General features: G+C 41.1%; 1 protein-coding gene across 1 annotated transcript; it reads right to left on the bottom strand.

Annotated features, from left to right (window-relative positions):
- Positions 1 to 2: 2 nt before the first annotated feature.
- On the bottom strand, positions 3 to 8,622 carry LOC120658275 (calmodulin-binding transcription activator CBT-like). Its single transcript, XM_039936515.1, has 13 exons — positions 8,422 to 8,622; positions 7,667 to 7,792; positions 5,977 to 6,092; positions 5,789 to 5,877; positions 4,906 to 4,951; positions 4,461 to 4,647; positions 4,117 to 4,200; positions 3,943 to 4,028; positions 3,118 to 3,498; positions 2,135 to 2,805; positions 1,096 to 1,648; positions 610 to 921; positions 3 to 325 (listed from the first exon to the last, which is right to left on the bottom strand). Exons 1-13 carry the CDS (start codon positions 8,489 to 8,491, stop codon positions 305 to 307), a joined length of 2,742 nt encoding a protein of 913 aa, XP_039792449.1. The 5' UTR covers positions 8,492 to 8,622; the 3' UTR covers positions 3 to 304.
- Positions 8,623 to 13,865: the final 5,243 nt, after the last annotated feature.

A 13,865-nucleotide genomic window follows, 5' to 3' on the forward strand; every position in this document is an offset into this window, starting at 1 on the left:
TATTGCAAATTTCGCTTGCATTTCACCTGAATATAGAGTCAGGTGGAATTGATTATTAGCTTGTACAATCTTTTTTGTACTTGCATCCACATAAACCAGGCCTACAAAGCACAGTGCCAATTCCGCCCAACTAAAACCAGCCAAATGCACACCAAAGTAGAAGGCTAGCGGCAGATAAATTTGCCAGACTGACCACAAGCATCAGATGGTCCTACAATGTACAGCATCAGCAAGCTACGGCTGTTCCTTCCAATATACAAGAATTAGAAGAACTAGCAACCTCTACAATGTATGCCAGCCCTAACTACTGTTGACTGAACTCCACCTGCAAAATACAATGGCAGGCACAAACGTAAGACACAGCGATTGCAGTGCCTACAAATTAAATCTACTTAGTGTTTTAATTCCATGAGCAACTGCCCAGTTGAAATCTTGTATAGGGATTCGGATTTTGCGAATCTGACTATTCATGACAACTAGAGTAGGCACATATTCATACAGCAGAACAACAGCAATAGTTGAAAGCACTTGTTCCTGTGAACCCAACTTTTTCGATAGAATGAAGCATTTTCAGATGTTGGTCAGTATCAGCAAGGGTGAATTCCTTACCTTGGCCTCCTCATGAGCAACCTTCATCCTCCGGTACTCCTGTTGTGCCCGGTGAGAACGAAACAGAGCTTGGACACGTACCACTGATCTGTTAAACCTGTCCTCAGCTTGTTGTCGGCCAACCTGGTAGTAATCCTCCTCTGCAGTGCTTGCTGCTTCTGTATCTGTAGACATTGCTACTGGCATTCCAGTTGCAATGCCACGCAGGCCTTTTCTCTTCTTCCTCCATCGCAAGATAGCTTTCTCCACGACTCCAACGGACCATATTACCTTGCGGTACTGCCTTCTCACTTGGTGACCTCGGTATGCAGCCTGAGCAGATGTTTGAGTCATTAGATCACACGATACATGAGACACATACAGGATAACAGGTTGTAAATTTTTTCAGATGGCAGCGTCTGGTGCTTGCCAACACATTAACAAAATGAATCCCTGGAAAAAGGAAAAGTAGCAAACCAAAACACACAATAATAACAGAAGCTTTACTTGTATTTTTATAGCTTGTCTTCGCATGTTCATGAAGTTCCTCCTCATCTGCCATGTTCGGAAATGACTTTGTATTCGTGCGGCAGCTCGCATCATTTTCTTTCTGTTGTAGTTCCGGAATGCATGCTGAATCCTCATTGCAGCAACTATCGTAGCTGCTTCAATCTCAGGATTGGCCAACTCAATTGCTTTTGTTTGAAGCTTAAGAGTTCGTTCCCTAAGAGCAGCTTGGATATTGTTGGCAGCATCAGCAGCATTACGGTAGGCTGCTAAAGATTCTCGTAAGCACAATTCTTGTTCAGTAAGGTTTTCAAATTCCTTGGAAATTTGTTTTATTGACTGTGTCCTTGATGTTGATCTCTTATCCTTGGATAGTGACATGGCTTCAAAATGAGCAGTCAACCCTTTCTCAGCAAGATATGCAGCTAAGCCATCAAAACCTTGTCTTGCAGCTAGATCAGCAGCAGTGTGTCCACCAGGGTCATCATGAGTAGGATCTGTAACCAAACTCGGATTTGCTCCAGCAGACAAAAGAGCGGCAACCATTTTTTCCCTGGCAAAGGAATAATTAAAAACAAGTAAGCACCAGATGACTATGAAAAACTAAAGATAATTTGATCCCAACAAAAATGTGCCTGAGATAACATATTGTCTACTACCAATAGTAATCACCATGAAGATCAAACAGATGTCCATTGATAGAAAACAAAGTTTTTGAGATCCACTTAATTCAGACATTCCTAACTTAGCAGGTTTTGAAACTAAAGTTTGGCCCATGATTCCTACCAACTGGTATGGTTTCTTGTAAGTTCTGACTAATTGACTATGTTTGACTTCTATAATATATAACATCCAAAGTGCAAGAACTCATACAATACAAGACATGATCTTTTCACATTTTTTCTATTTCATGCAGGCATGTGATAAACACACCCCAGTTGCAAGGACTCATACAAAAATCAATATTTTCTTCATTTTTTTCTGTTCATGTTAGTCTGAGAAAGTAAAGGCGTCAGGAATATCAGAAAATAGAGGATACCTCCCATAGTACGCGGCCCAGTGCAGAGCTGTCCAACCAGAAGAATCGCGAAAATCCAAGGAGAATCCTGACAAAGAAAATAATCGAATGGCCCAGGTATAGCCCAAGAAAGAACACAGATGTATAGGTCCTTGTCCTAGATCGTCACGGTCTGTTGACTTATGTCCTTCAATTATTTTTTCCACAAGCCACTCTTGTAATTTATTCCGCAACACAAGTTCAAGCAAGCTCTCAGTAGCAGGAATGTTAGTGCCTTTAGAATCAATAACGTATTTGAACAGATCCATCCATTCTTTCTCTGCCGATGCTGATAAGAGATTGGAAACTCTGCTACCCTCTACAAGGAACTTTGGCGGTATCTTTTTCTGGCTTGTAGAGAACAATAAACGAGCTAGTCTCATCTGCATCTGAAGCTTCGACCTTTTGGGTTCATCATCATCTGAGCTGCCAGGCATTATACGGTACTCAAAACTCAAAACCTCGCTAATTGGAGTTTTCCCATCCAAAGTCAAATAAAGATTCACTCGTCCAGGCACATGTGGTCTAGCCATGAAACGGTAAACTCCAGTTTGGACAATGTCTGCAGTAACACATTGCTCACCAATAACACAGTATAGATTGGCCCCAGCCAGATGTTTGTAGTTGTCAAGGAAGTATCCAACCACGAGGACCTACAATTAAGTTAACATTAACATTTTTGCATAGTGGTGAAATATAGATCTAAAAACTGATAAACTCACACAGGCATGCATGTAAATTGCTCTCTAAGACTTTTAAAGTATGCAGACCCCACCTCAACCCCCGCTCCACCCAACCAGGAGATACAAGATACTGGTTGTTGTTACAAAAAGCGACCATTTGAGTGGTTCATAGCATATGAAGGTGAAGTAGAACATTTTCCATGCAAACTGACCAACTGACGCGGGGGGGGGGGGGGGCAAGGAAGCATGAAAACTCAGTATGGGATGAAAGGGGAAAAAAACCTTTGTATCATCTGTACAATAAGCCCACTCTGAGGAGATCTCAATGATGTGAAAAGGCTTTTCATCGATCACTGGTCGAGTGATGGGTATGGCTGAGCTTGGATTATTCACTAAACAAGTAATATCATCATCCAAGGACTTCCACAGACCAAGACTGTTCTGCCTAGCAGGCACATCACTAGGCATGTAACTATCCACTGGAGTTTTCATAATAGAATTTGCATGTGGCTTTGATTGAGAATCCAGATCTGATGTTGAAAGGGATGGAGATTGGTTCACTTGGTGTTTCAGAGCTCCATAGTAACTCTCTGATACTTGATTGAGGCCAGGATTGGCAGCATAAGCTTCTGAAACTACATTAGCTGGTGAATAAAGGATAGCCTGCAAAAAAGAAAACAGAGATGCATCTGATCCATCATGGCAGACATAGAACGATACAAGAAAACAAACAATCATGAACCCACGCCAGTGCATAAATACACCATTCTCGAGCAAATTAAGGGCCACAATTGAAGTGCACTAAGAAAAGTAAAGAAAGCTAAAACGGTGAAGCAAAACAAGGGACATAGTTATGCGAATTTCGCAATGCAATGAAATAATTCCATGCAAGATTTCAACTATAAATGTTGCAACTTAAAAATCTTTAATTACTGTGTCTCACTTAAAATACTAGTAGGAAAAAGTATAGAAGAAGCAGAAATTAAGAGTCAGAGTTATAGTGCTTTTGGCAATGTGAGGAAGCAGAGTAACTCCATGCAAGTTTTCATTCATGCACAACTGCAATTGAAAAACCTTAGGTTATGGTGGCAGACTTTGCTCACTTACATTACTTGTGGCATTGGTATTCAAGATATTATTTCCAGAATCCCTCATCCCATAATTAGTCTGCTGATTGGGTGTCAAAGATCCACCTATTTTATGTAATAAGCAGGATTACAATCTTTACAACAGTTTACACCAAAATATTTTTGCAGTTATGTCAAAAAAAAAAAAACCCACCACGGACAGAAGTATCATTCTTCATAGATGACTCCAACAGATCTGCCCAAAATGATTCGAGGCTCGAATCATGATCGTCTGTTTCTGCAATATCACCAAAAACACCAAAACAGGTACAGTAGTATGCCTCTCGGAAATAAAGATAAGACGTAAAATAGCAGACTTTAAAAATTGTGGCATCCATAGGAAAGTATCATAAACTAAACGCTAAGCAGGTCTAGTTATCGAAAACTGTATTTACATATTTCAAAATTTTCAAAAAAAAGTTATAGATGTAGAAACTGGCATAGAAGGACACGTATAATCAATAATTAAGAAACGTTTGGGATCTAAGAATGTCTCACCAAAAGAAATCGCTCTGCCACCATGTGAGTTAATTTCTTCTGGTGCAGCAGCAGCAGCACAAGAAGATAACTCAGTGCGAGCAGAGGCCGAATCTGTTGATGTTAGAGGAGAGGCGTAATGAATAACATTGATTGGAGGCACTTCTGCAACTTCAGCTTCTATATGTGATGGTGGTATGGCATTTTCCTGTTTAGTATAAAATATATTAGCAGACAGAACATAATAAAACATGTACTCCCTCCGTTCCAGAATGTAAGACATTTCAGTTTGTCTAAGTCAAACTTCTTTAACTTTGACCAAGATTCAGAAAATACATTAAGATCTACAATACCAAATAAATGCAGTATCAACATATAGTATGGTGGATTTAATGAACTAAAAGGATGTTGCAGGTGTTGGTGTATTACAAAAACAAGATATAGGTAGAGAAGGAACAAACCAAACCTCAGATGTTTGACGATAATGCACAAGAACTATGCGCTCCAACTCTCTGAATAAGAAACAGCCAAGATTAATGTCAGCAAAGATAACTGGCATGGCATCTGTACCCAAGTTTGCATCTGATACAGAGAATGCAAAAGACTCAAGTCATAGTTGTGGTGGAATAATATAAGGAAATACATGCCACCATAAGCTTCATATTATGCAATCCTTCAACAAAACTCTTGTCTTACTAACAGATCAATTCCACTCAACTGAACATAATGTGACAACAACATGCACTCTTAAGAACTAGCTGGATGGCTAGACATTACGACTTACGAGACATTATCCATCTAACAGTACCGATATTTATCCGATTAATGTATAACTTTGTGCTCTGGCTTGCCAAAGTAAGCAATGTCGAGCCTTTTCCTTTTTCTACCAATTCATGATATTGAATTTACTTAATTTATTTACCACATAGTCCTTGCGGATGTTTCAAGTCTGCAAGTGGACAAGAAGCATAAAGGAATCAAACTAAAATATCGATTATGTTGCATAAAGATAATTCATGATGTCCGCGTTCCGGCATGCTACCTCTAGTATGAAACTATTTTTCAGCTTAAGAGAGTAAGAAAAAAATAAATCTGATTGCTCGTATACAGGACATAAATAAGATTCAGTGGTAAAAAAAAAACTCAACCACGGGCAGAATAGGTCCCCCTGCCTTCGTCTTAAGAGAGGGGAGCATCAAACCCTTTAGGGAGGTACTCAAAGCAACATGCGAGAACCCAGATTTGAGCCCGGGTGGGCTACCTTTCTACTGGAGGCTCCACCGGTAGCTAATCAGTTCTGAGGCTCAGTGGTATAGACATAATCTTGAAAGCTGGGGTTGAAATCTTACTTGTCAAGCAGCCAGTAGCATCTACGAAAGAAATTTGGATCTTCCTCACCTCGAGCATAATAAACATGAACCTTTTCTTCATTACCAATCTACAAAATAAGACAAGTTACCAATAATGGTGGGAGGTACCAGAATAATGCAATGCAACAATAAGCAACCAGCCAATTTCAGTCATTTGCACAAACTACCTTTAATTTTTCATGGGCTTCTTGGACAGTCTTGCCATCCTTCTTTTTCTTCCAATTATGGCCATCTTTACGGAAGTTTCGGACAACTTTACGATCATACAGAACAACAGTACCACCTGATTTAAAAGAAAGTTACAGCGGTTTGGAGTAGCAGACCAATTCTCTGATAGAAATATGGTGGAACTTAAAGATGTAGTCATTATCTAAAGGTAGTGCAATCAGATGTACACGGATGTAGGGACAACTAAGCATAGGAATAGTGGTGCAAAAATATATACAAGTAGCACAAAAGGACAAAATGATTCCCCCATGCAAACCATCTTGTTATAGAAGATAATACAAGTAACAGTGAAAGTGAAAATTTGTTTTAGTGACAAGTATCTGCAAACTCATGGAACAAGTAAGCAAATGAAAGACCAATGTCAATGTGAACAAGTAAAAGTCCTTTCACAGCAAATGACATAGCACCAAAAAAGATCATAGCCAGCAAAGTTAATCTTGAATTTAGTAATTGACAATCAACAACAACAACAACAATAACAACAACATAGCCTTTTGCCCCAAGCAAGTTAGGGTAGGCTAGTCTACAAGCGCTCCTATCCAAAACTACCTCTTTAGAGATATTCCACTCCTTAAGGTCTCTCTTAACCGACTCGTCCCAAGTCACTTTAGGTCTACCTCTACCCCTCTTTACATTATCGACCCGCTTTAGAACCCCACCACGCACCGACGCCTCAGGAAGCCTCCGTTGGGTCCAAAGCATCTCAACTGATGTTGGGTAAGTTTCTCCTCAATTGGTGCCACCCCGACCCTATCCCGAATAACTTCGTTTTGAACTATATCCCTTCTTGTGTGCACGCAAAACCACCGCAGCATCCGCATCTCTGCTACACTCAGTTGCTGGACATGTCACCTTTTTGTAGGCCAACATTAAGCACCGTATAACATCACCGGACAAATCGTTGTCCTATAGAACTCCGCCTGTGTTGACTGGAAGACTTTCTTGAGTCGCCTCAACATAGCCGGTCCCAAGCCCGGGTAAAGGAGGGTTGTGTTAGGTTTGGCGAACCAGTGTAAAAACAGCCACTCTAATGGATATGAAACCCATAAGAAACTCATTGGGGCGTAACCCTCTTGGTAATTGACAATCAATACCATAAAAAAACATGTATATTTCAATGTATGTTTGATCTGTTATGATCCCAGCTATGGTTTGAAGAGTAGAAACTAAAGCACATAAAGACATGTGAAAAAATCAGATGCATAGCTGCTAAACATGAAGGCAGAAGATTATCAAACAGAAAGGAAGAAAACTTTTAATAATTAAGACATGGAAAAGACTGATTGAAGTCAATAAAGTAGGTCTCTCCCGTCCTCCAGAAAGGAAAACGTGCATTCATTCATCTCATCTCTTGTGAATACTAGAACTAGATCAGCCATAGCATTACCTCTCTAAACAATAAACTAAGTGGCCTTGAACTGAGGGATATAAACTATTTATTCCACAAACGAATCAAATTATTCAGCCTCAGAAACACAACCATTGTACAAGGTAATTCACACATGCACACAAACTTCAGTTCTGTTCCCTCTTATTCACATTTGCCATGAATTCAGTTACAGAAACTAAACAATCACAGGTGCAGGGTGCAGCAAGGTCAGGGTTTCATGGTGAATGCAGAACACATACTTGCGGGCTTGTCGATGGGCTGTGCATGGACCTTGAATCTGGCATGGTTCGCCAGCACTGCATAGATCTCATTCGGCCGGAACCAGCGTGTTCCGGCCTCAGCCATCAGCTTGTCAAAGTTCAAGTCTGTTCAGCAGCCACCATGGAAACATACACAAGCAAAAATTTAGTACAAGCAGCAGCGCAAAGCTTACTTCTTTGAAGAGGACATGATTGGAAAGAAGGCAACATAAGTTACTTTTATTTTCATTGAGCAAAGAGAGCTGCCAAATCCCCAAACTTAAGTTAATCGCGAAGATGTTAACTAAGCAGACCAAATTTGGGGAAAACGGACCAAAAAGAAGAATGTGATGGATGAACTGATAAAAATGAACAGCCAGACGCCCATAACGCATTCGATCATCTTCCGACAGAAGCACACGAATACTACTATTCCAATCAAGGGACAAGACCGAGAAACAGGTCGAATCATCGCCAACGCCCAACAGCAAAACCCATACAGCCCGAAATGGGAAGGCACGTGAGCAGCGGCGACACTTGGAATTGGAAGATCCCCGGGACCCCAAAAGTGCCAGCCATCAGATGGAACTAGCTCCGGAGCTCAATCGAACCGCATAAAAGGAAAGAAGCTTAACCCACTGGAATTACAGAACCGCCAGCACCAAACAGTACCGAAAGAAAATAGCAACAAGCGACGAGGAGGCGAGCGGTGAACACAAAACCCGCGCTCGAGCTGGGGGGCGGGGTGGGTCGACCTGCGAAGGTGAGGAAGCCGTGGATCTCGGAGGCGACGAGCGGGTCCCGCGCGCCGGCGCCGCCCGCCATGGCCGCGCTCAGCTGCTGCTTCCACACTCTCCTCCTGCGCGTTTGTCTCTCGCTCTCGCCGTGGGGAGAAGACGACGAGGAGGAAGTAGACTTGAGAAAAACGCGAGAAAAGTCATAAAGGGAAGGGGAAATTTCACCAAAAATAAAAGTACAGGCGATAACCATAATAGAGTAAGAAATTAATAAACAGATTTTTGCTGCTCTGTGTGGGGCCTGCAGGCAGACCCGGGACAGTGGGACCCATATGTCAGGAGGCGAGTTGTGTAGTGGGTGGTTGGGTGCATGTTTGGCACCGACTGTCTTTTCGGTGAGAGCACATGACCTGGCAGTTGGCACGGGAGATCACGCTGACACACTTGAGGCTGGGCTCACTTGTCAGCTTCAAACTTGTGCACAAATAGGGTTTTAAGATTTTTTTTTTCATCGTTTCTATAAGCAAACAATGTATGGTCGCTTACACTACGAAATTCCTTAAAAAGCACTACTTCAATTCATTAAGACTCAAGAGTGTGTTTAGTTGCTTGACCTCATCTATTACTCATTTATTCTACCAAGTCTTCACTGGGATTTTTTTTGTCGTTTCACATCTTAGTTTGCTTTCGATTTGGTTTTGTTTCAGTTCAACTTTGCTCCCAATAGAATACATACTGATCTTATTACATTGACCTCATGTTTATAAGAAATATAAATGTATATTTATCGTCTATCCTCCACATCCTAATTTATATCCATTATATATCTTCCGCATATGAAAACAAAACACCAGAATAGATCGGATCGAAGTACAATGTGAGTTGAAATGGGGCACTATATAGATACTCTAAGTGCCCTTAAGTGGGCCCGCTATGCACCTAATTCATTTGTAGCGGAATTTTGTTTTCTAAATAGGGGAGTTTTTTTTTGCCACTAAACCAGTCATTCATCTCGCATAATTTGGCCTTTGGGCCCGCACTTCAGTGAGATATGCTACTGTAAATAAAGCTAAACCTAATAAAGTAATAAGAATCTTTTTTTTCTCAAAAGCACAGTGGCAGAAGGTAGGAAGCTCATCCTTTTGACCATGAAAAAAAATGTGCCCAATAATTGTTGAGAACAAATATCACAATAAATAATGTAGAACTATTGATGGAACAAATAAACCGATTTGACGAGAGAGAGAGAGAGTATGCAACAAAACAAATGGATGGTGCCAGCATTCCGCGTGGTCACAGCCCACGGATTTGTCCAGCGACGGCCGACGGGTGGCAAGACAACGATACCATAGCAACCCCGGTAAATGATTTTGGGAAAATTCGATTCATGCCACCACAACTCCGTGAATTTTGGTTTTATGTTGGCATGGATTTCAACATGAAATCCAACTTCAAGAAATTGTAGTGGCATGGATCCAACTAACCCAACGATAAATGGGGCAACATGTAGATTTTTTTTTATTTTTAACCTATTTTTCAATTTTATTTTAAAAATAATCCACCTGGATATATATTTGCAGATCTAACTCTTTTGGTCGCACCGGTCTGCGTGGCGTGACAAAAACACGCTGTCGCGCCACATGCATTGGCGTGACAAGATGTGCCACGTTGGCACGCTTCGGAGCGATCGGAAGGCGTCTGCCAAATCATATTCCACGTGTCAATCTTGTCACGTCACTCCCACCGGCGTGACAGTACAGCCTTGTCACGCCACCCCCGCTGGCGTGACAAGGTCTGATTTTAGAAAAATCATGTCTTTTTCATACGAACTCGGATGGAGATGATTTTTATACAAAAATTATAGCTCTCAACGAGGTCTACAACTTTATAGTTTTGAGTTTTTTCATTTGAAGTCATTAAGATGGTTAAATAATTAATTTAAACTTTTGACAGCATATTAAGCATTTTACCTCTATCGGATCATCTCTAACCTGACATATTTATCATGGTTCTATCTATATAATATTTGATATATATGAAATAATATGGACTAAATAATAATAGCTCGATAAGAGATACAATGAGAAATCAAACTATATCATCATTGAATACGGAATATAATGCAACACTCTAGGTATTATTAAGTATAGGTTTAACTTATGAGTTGGTCCATACTAATAGCGTGGCTAGTTTTGTTTCATTTTGTTTTTTTATTATAAATACTTTGTTGTAGCAGGCTATTTTGTTTGTTCCCCTAGAGTTTGTTCTTCAACCACTATATATCACTAAGTCTTATTATACATATTTTCACATTGCCTATCAAATTACGTGCATATACATTATATCTATTTTGTACAAATCAACTTCGAAGTTACATGTGCATATGTACAACCGTTTTGCCACCACCACCTGTATGGAGACTTCTCTACTACCGTTGTGCCGGATTTCTTACGGTCCCTGACGTTGTTGGAAGCCCATATACAAATAAGCATATAAAACAATCAATAATTGTGTCATTCTTTTGCATCCATATATTATGTTGTTTTGACCCATCATCATGCCCCATCATTTTACTTCCATCTATCAGGATCAACCTGACGTGCCATACGGCGTAGTCTTGATTGGGTGGGAAAGTCTGACGAATTTTTGTATTCGGCATGGACTCTATAATTATATTCTAATTTTTTTAATTCTTTAATTATGAAATTAGATATTTTTCAATTGTATATGATATGGCCTCTTGAGTCAGTTTAGATCATTAGTTCTTCGTAAAATTTAATGGTGTAAATCTTTCTCCTTTTTAGATTAATGTATAAATTTTTAGACCCTCTCGACGAACGTGGTGGCTCTCTTTTTTTCTATAACAACACATGCTTACTAATATAATATATATCTAGAGTGGTGGGACTATGGAGACACCTTGAGCGATGATCTTGGCTAGCCAAACCAAGCAGTGCAATCGATAAACGTTGCGCTGACCAAAGGAGATACAGTGAAAAAAAGGCCATAAGATGGAGAATAACAAAGTACTCATTTCGTCTAAACCACTTAATTACTAGTATAAAACTTACACATTTGTACCTTTTTCAAACTGTTATCATATTTTAAGATCTTAATCATTCAAAAAAATACTTGATCTAGCTTATAGCTATAATTAATATCTAAGGTGTTGCATTATATTTCATACACAAGGATGATATAGTTTGATTTCTCATTGTATCTCTTATCGAACTATTATTATTTAGTCCATATTATTTCATATATCAAACATTATATAGAACTTAATTTGTAGAACAATGATAAACATGTCAAGTTAGAGATGATCCGATAGAGATAAAGTGCTTAATATGCTGTCAAAAGTTTAAATCAATTATTTAACCATCTTAATGACTTCAAATGAAAAAAAAATTAAAACTACAAAGTTGTAGATCTCGTTGAGAGCTACAATTTTATATAAAAATCATCTCCATCCGAGTTCGTGTGAAAAAGATATAATTTTTCTAAAGTCAGACCTTGTCACGCCAGTGGGGGTAGCGTGACAAGGCTGTACTGTCACGCCGGTGGGAATGGCGTGACAAGGTTGACACGTGGAATATGAGCTGGCAGACCCCTTCCGAGCGCTCCGAAGCGTGCCAACGTGGCACATCTTGTCACGCCAATACATGTGGTGCGACAGCGTGTTTTTGTCACTCCACGCAGATCGGCGCGACCAAAAGGGTTAGATCTGCAAATATATATCCGGGTGGGTTATTTTTAAAATAAAATTTAAAAATAGGTTAAAAATAAAAGAAAATTCCAACATCTACCGAAGTCTGTCTGAAACCAATCTTGCGCGAGTACGGAGAAACAATTACTTCTTTGCAGGAAAATAGTCTTCATAATTTCTCTTGCAATACGATAGTTTGGACTGCATACCAGCTAAGGAAGCGGATCAGATTCGTACGAATATATATTTAATAATATATTTAGATATTTATTTTTCTATTTCCTTCCCAGTTCCGTAGCAACTCTACATATGAAACACCAAACACGTGCCATGGAGGGACTCACAGTACTAGTGTTCCAGTGCTCGTCACTGCACGGTGGCGACAGTGCTCTACGTTCAGACATGCATCTCGAGGACATGCAGAGACAACAATAGCGTGGCATTCAGAGCAGCGTCCTCTTGGACTGTTGGACAGCGGCGTGCCACAGCTACCAGTACAGCAGCGGCATGTTGCTGATTAGAAGTAATGCCGAGGCTTGATTAAAAGCATTGCTTATTAGATGAACAAATCAGCCGACTTGTAGTACTACCAAGTACCTGCAGTGATTTCACTTCAGGCATGCTCAAGAGTAGAGCAACTAATAATGATATATGAGTGCACTAGTAGTGTAGCGCACAAAGCTCTAAATTCTTCCGCTCGTATTAATTTGGCTTGTTAGTGGAGAACATGATTTAGGATGACATGGAGCTATTCCTAAAAAATCTTAGCTCCCTCAAGTTTGTTTTTTTCAAAAAATAACTGCAAAGGAGAAGTTAGGTGGTTGTTCAGATTTTGTGCTGCACACAATATAATTGGAGAAAAAGTGCATCTGCACTCTACAAATAAAGGCAACAACGGCCGGCTAATAAATTCAATAGCGGCGTGCATGGGTAAAACCTTTGATTTACGGGATAATTAGGACAAATATATGAAATCTGATGTGCACGTGGCGTGTGTGACTAGGCGAGACGCATAATTAGAACAAATCTCACAATAGTTACTGTTTAGTACTGTAACAATCCAAAAATTTGGATTCAAAATAAAGAAATTTTCTTACACGTGGCCCCCACGTGTCATTCTCTCTCCCTCTCTTCTCTCTGTTTCTCCCTGTGCTGCACGTTCGCAGTAATGGCGCCGACGCCTCCCGAAGCCTCCCCACCGCTGTGTCGTGGCCGTCGTGGAGGGCGATCCCGATTTTCCGGCCGCCGAGCGTCGCCAAGTCGACCACGCCCCTCTCCCCGAGCTCGCCACCTGCCTCGCTCCCTCATGCGCCTCGCGTTCCTCTCCTTCTCCTCCCTGAGTTCGCCATGGACGGCGTTTGAGCAAGCTCATCGTCTCCACCCGAATCCGCGAGATCCGCTCCACGGATTTCAAATCCACCGCAACCAAAGCTCGACAACCTTCCTAGCTTCCTCATCGACCCCTCCTTCGCGAGCCTCATCGACCAAATCGCCGGGAACCGAAGCTTTTCCGGCCGCCAGCCATTAAAGCCGCTCGAGCTCCACTCCGCCGTCGAACTCCTACCTCCGGTCCCCGTTCTCTTCGCCCAGCAGCTCAAATCGACCTTAGGTGAGCCACTGGTGCTCATGCTCTCCACGTTCCTTCGCGTTCACGAGGTTTCCACGCTCGTTCGGCGCCATGCCGCCGCCGGCCGAACTGCGCCGCCGCCGCCGTATGCCGCAGGCCCTGCTAGCGCCGCCCTCCCGCCCCGTTTGC

The sequence above is a fragment of the Panicum virgatum genome, chromosome 2N (assembly GCF_016808335.1).
Source record: "Panicum virgatum strain AP13 chromosome 2N, P.virgatum_v5, whole genome shotgun sequence".
Lineage (NCBI taxonomy): Eukaryota > Viridiplantae > Streptophyta > Magnoliopsida > Poales > Poaceae > Panicum > Panicum virgatum.

Coding starts and splice junctions, on each gene's coding strand:
- LOC120658275 (XM_039936515.1), bottom strand. CDS start 8,491: ATGGCGGGCGGCGCCGGCGCGCGGGACCCGCTCGTCGCCTCCGAGATC. Junction 4,201..4,460: donor TGGCAGAGCGATTTCTTTTG/GTGAGACATTCT, acceptor GTGATATTGCAG/AAACAGACGATCATGATTCG. Junction 3,499..3,942: donor ATACCAATGCCACAAGTAAT/GTAAGTGAGCAA, acceptor TCTTTTTTGCAG/GCTATCCTTTATTCACCAGC.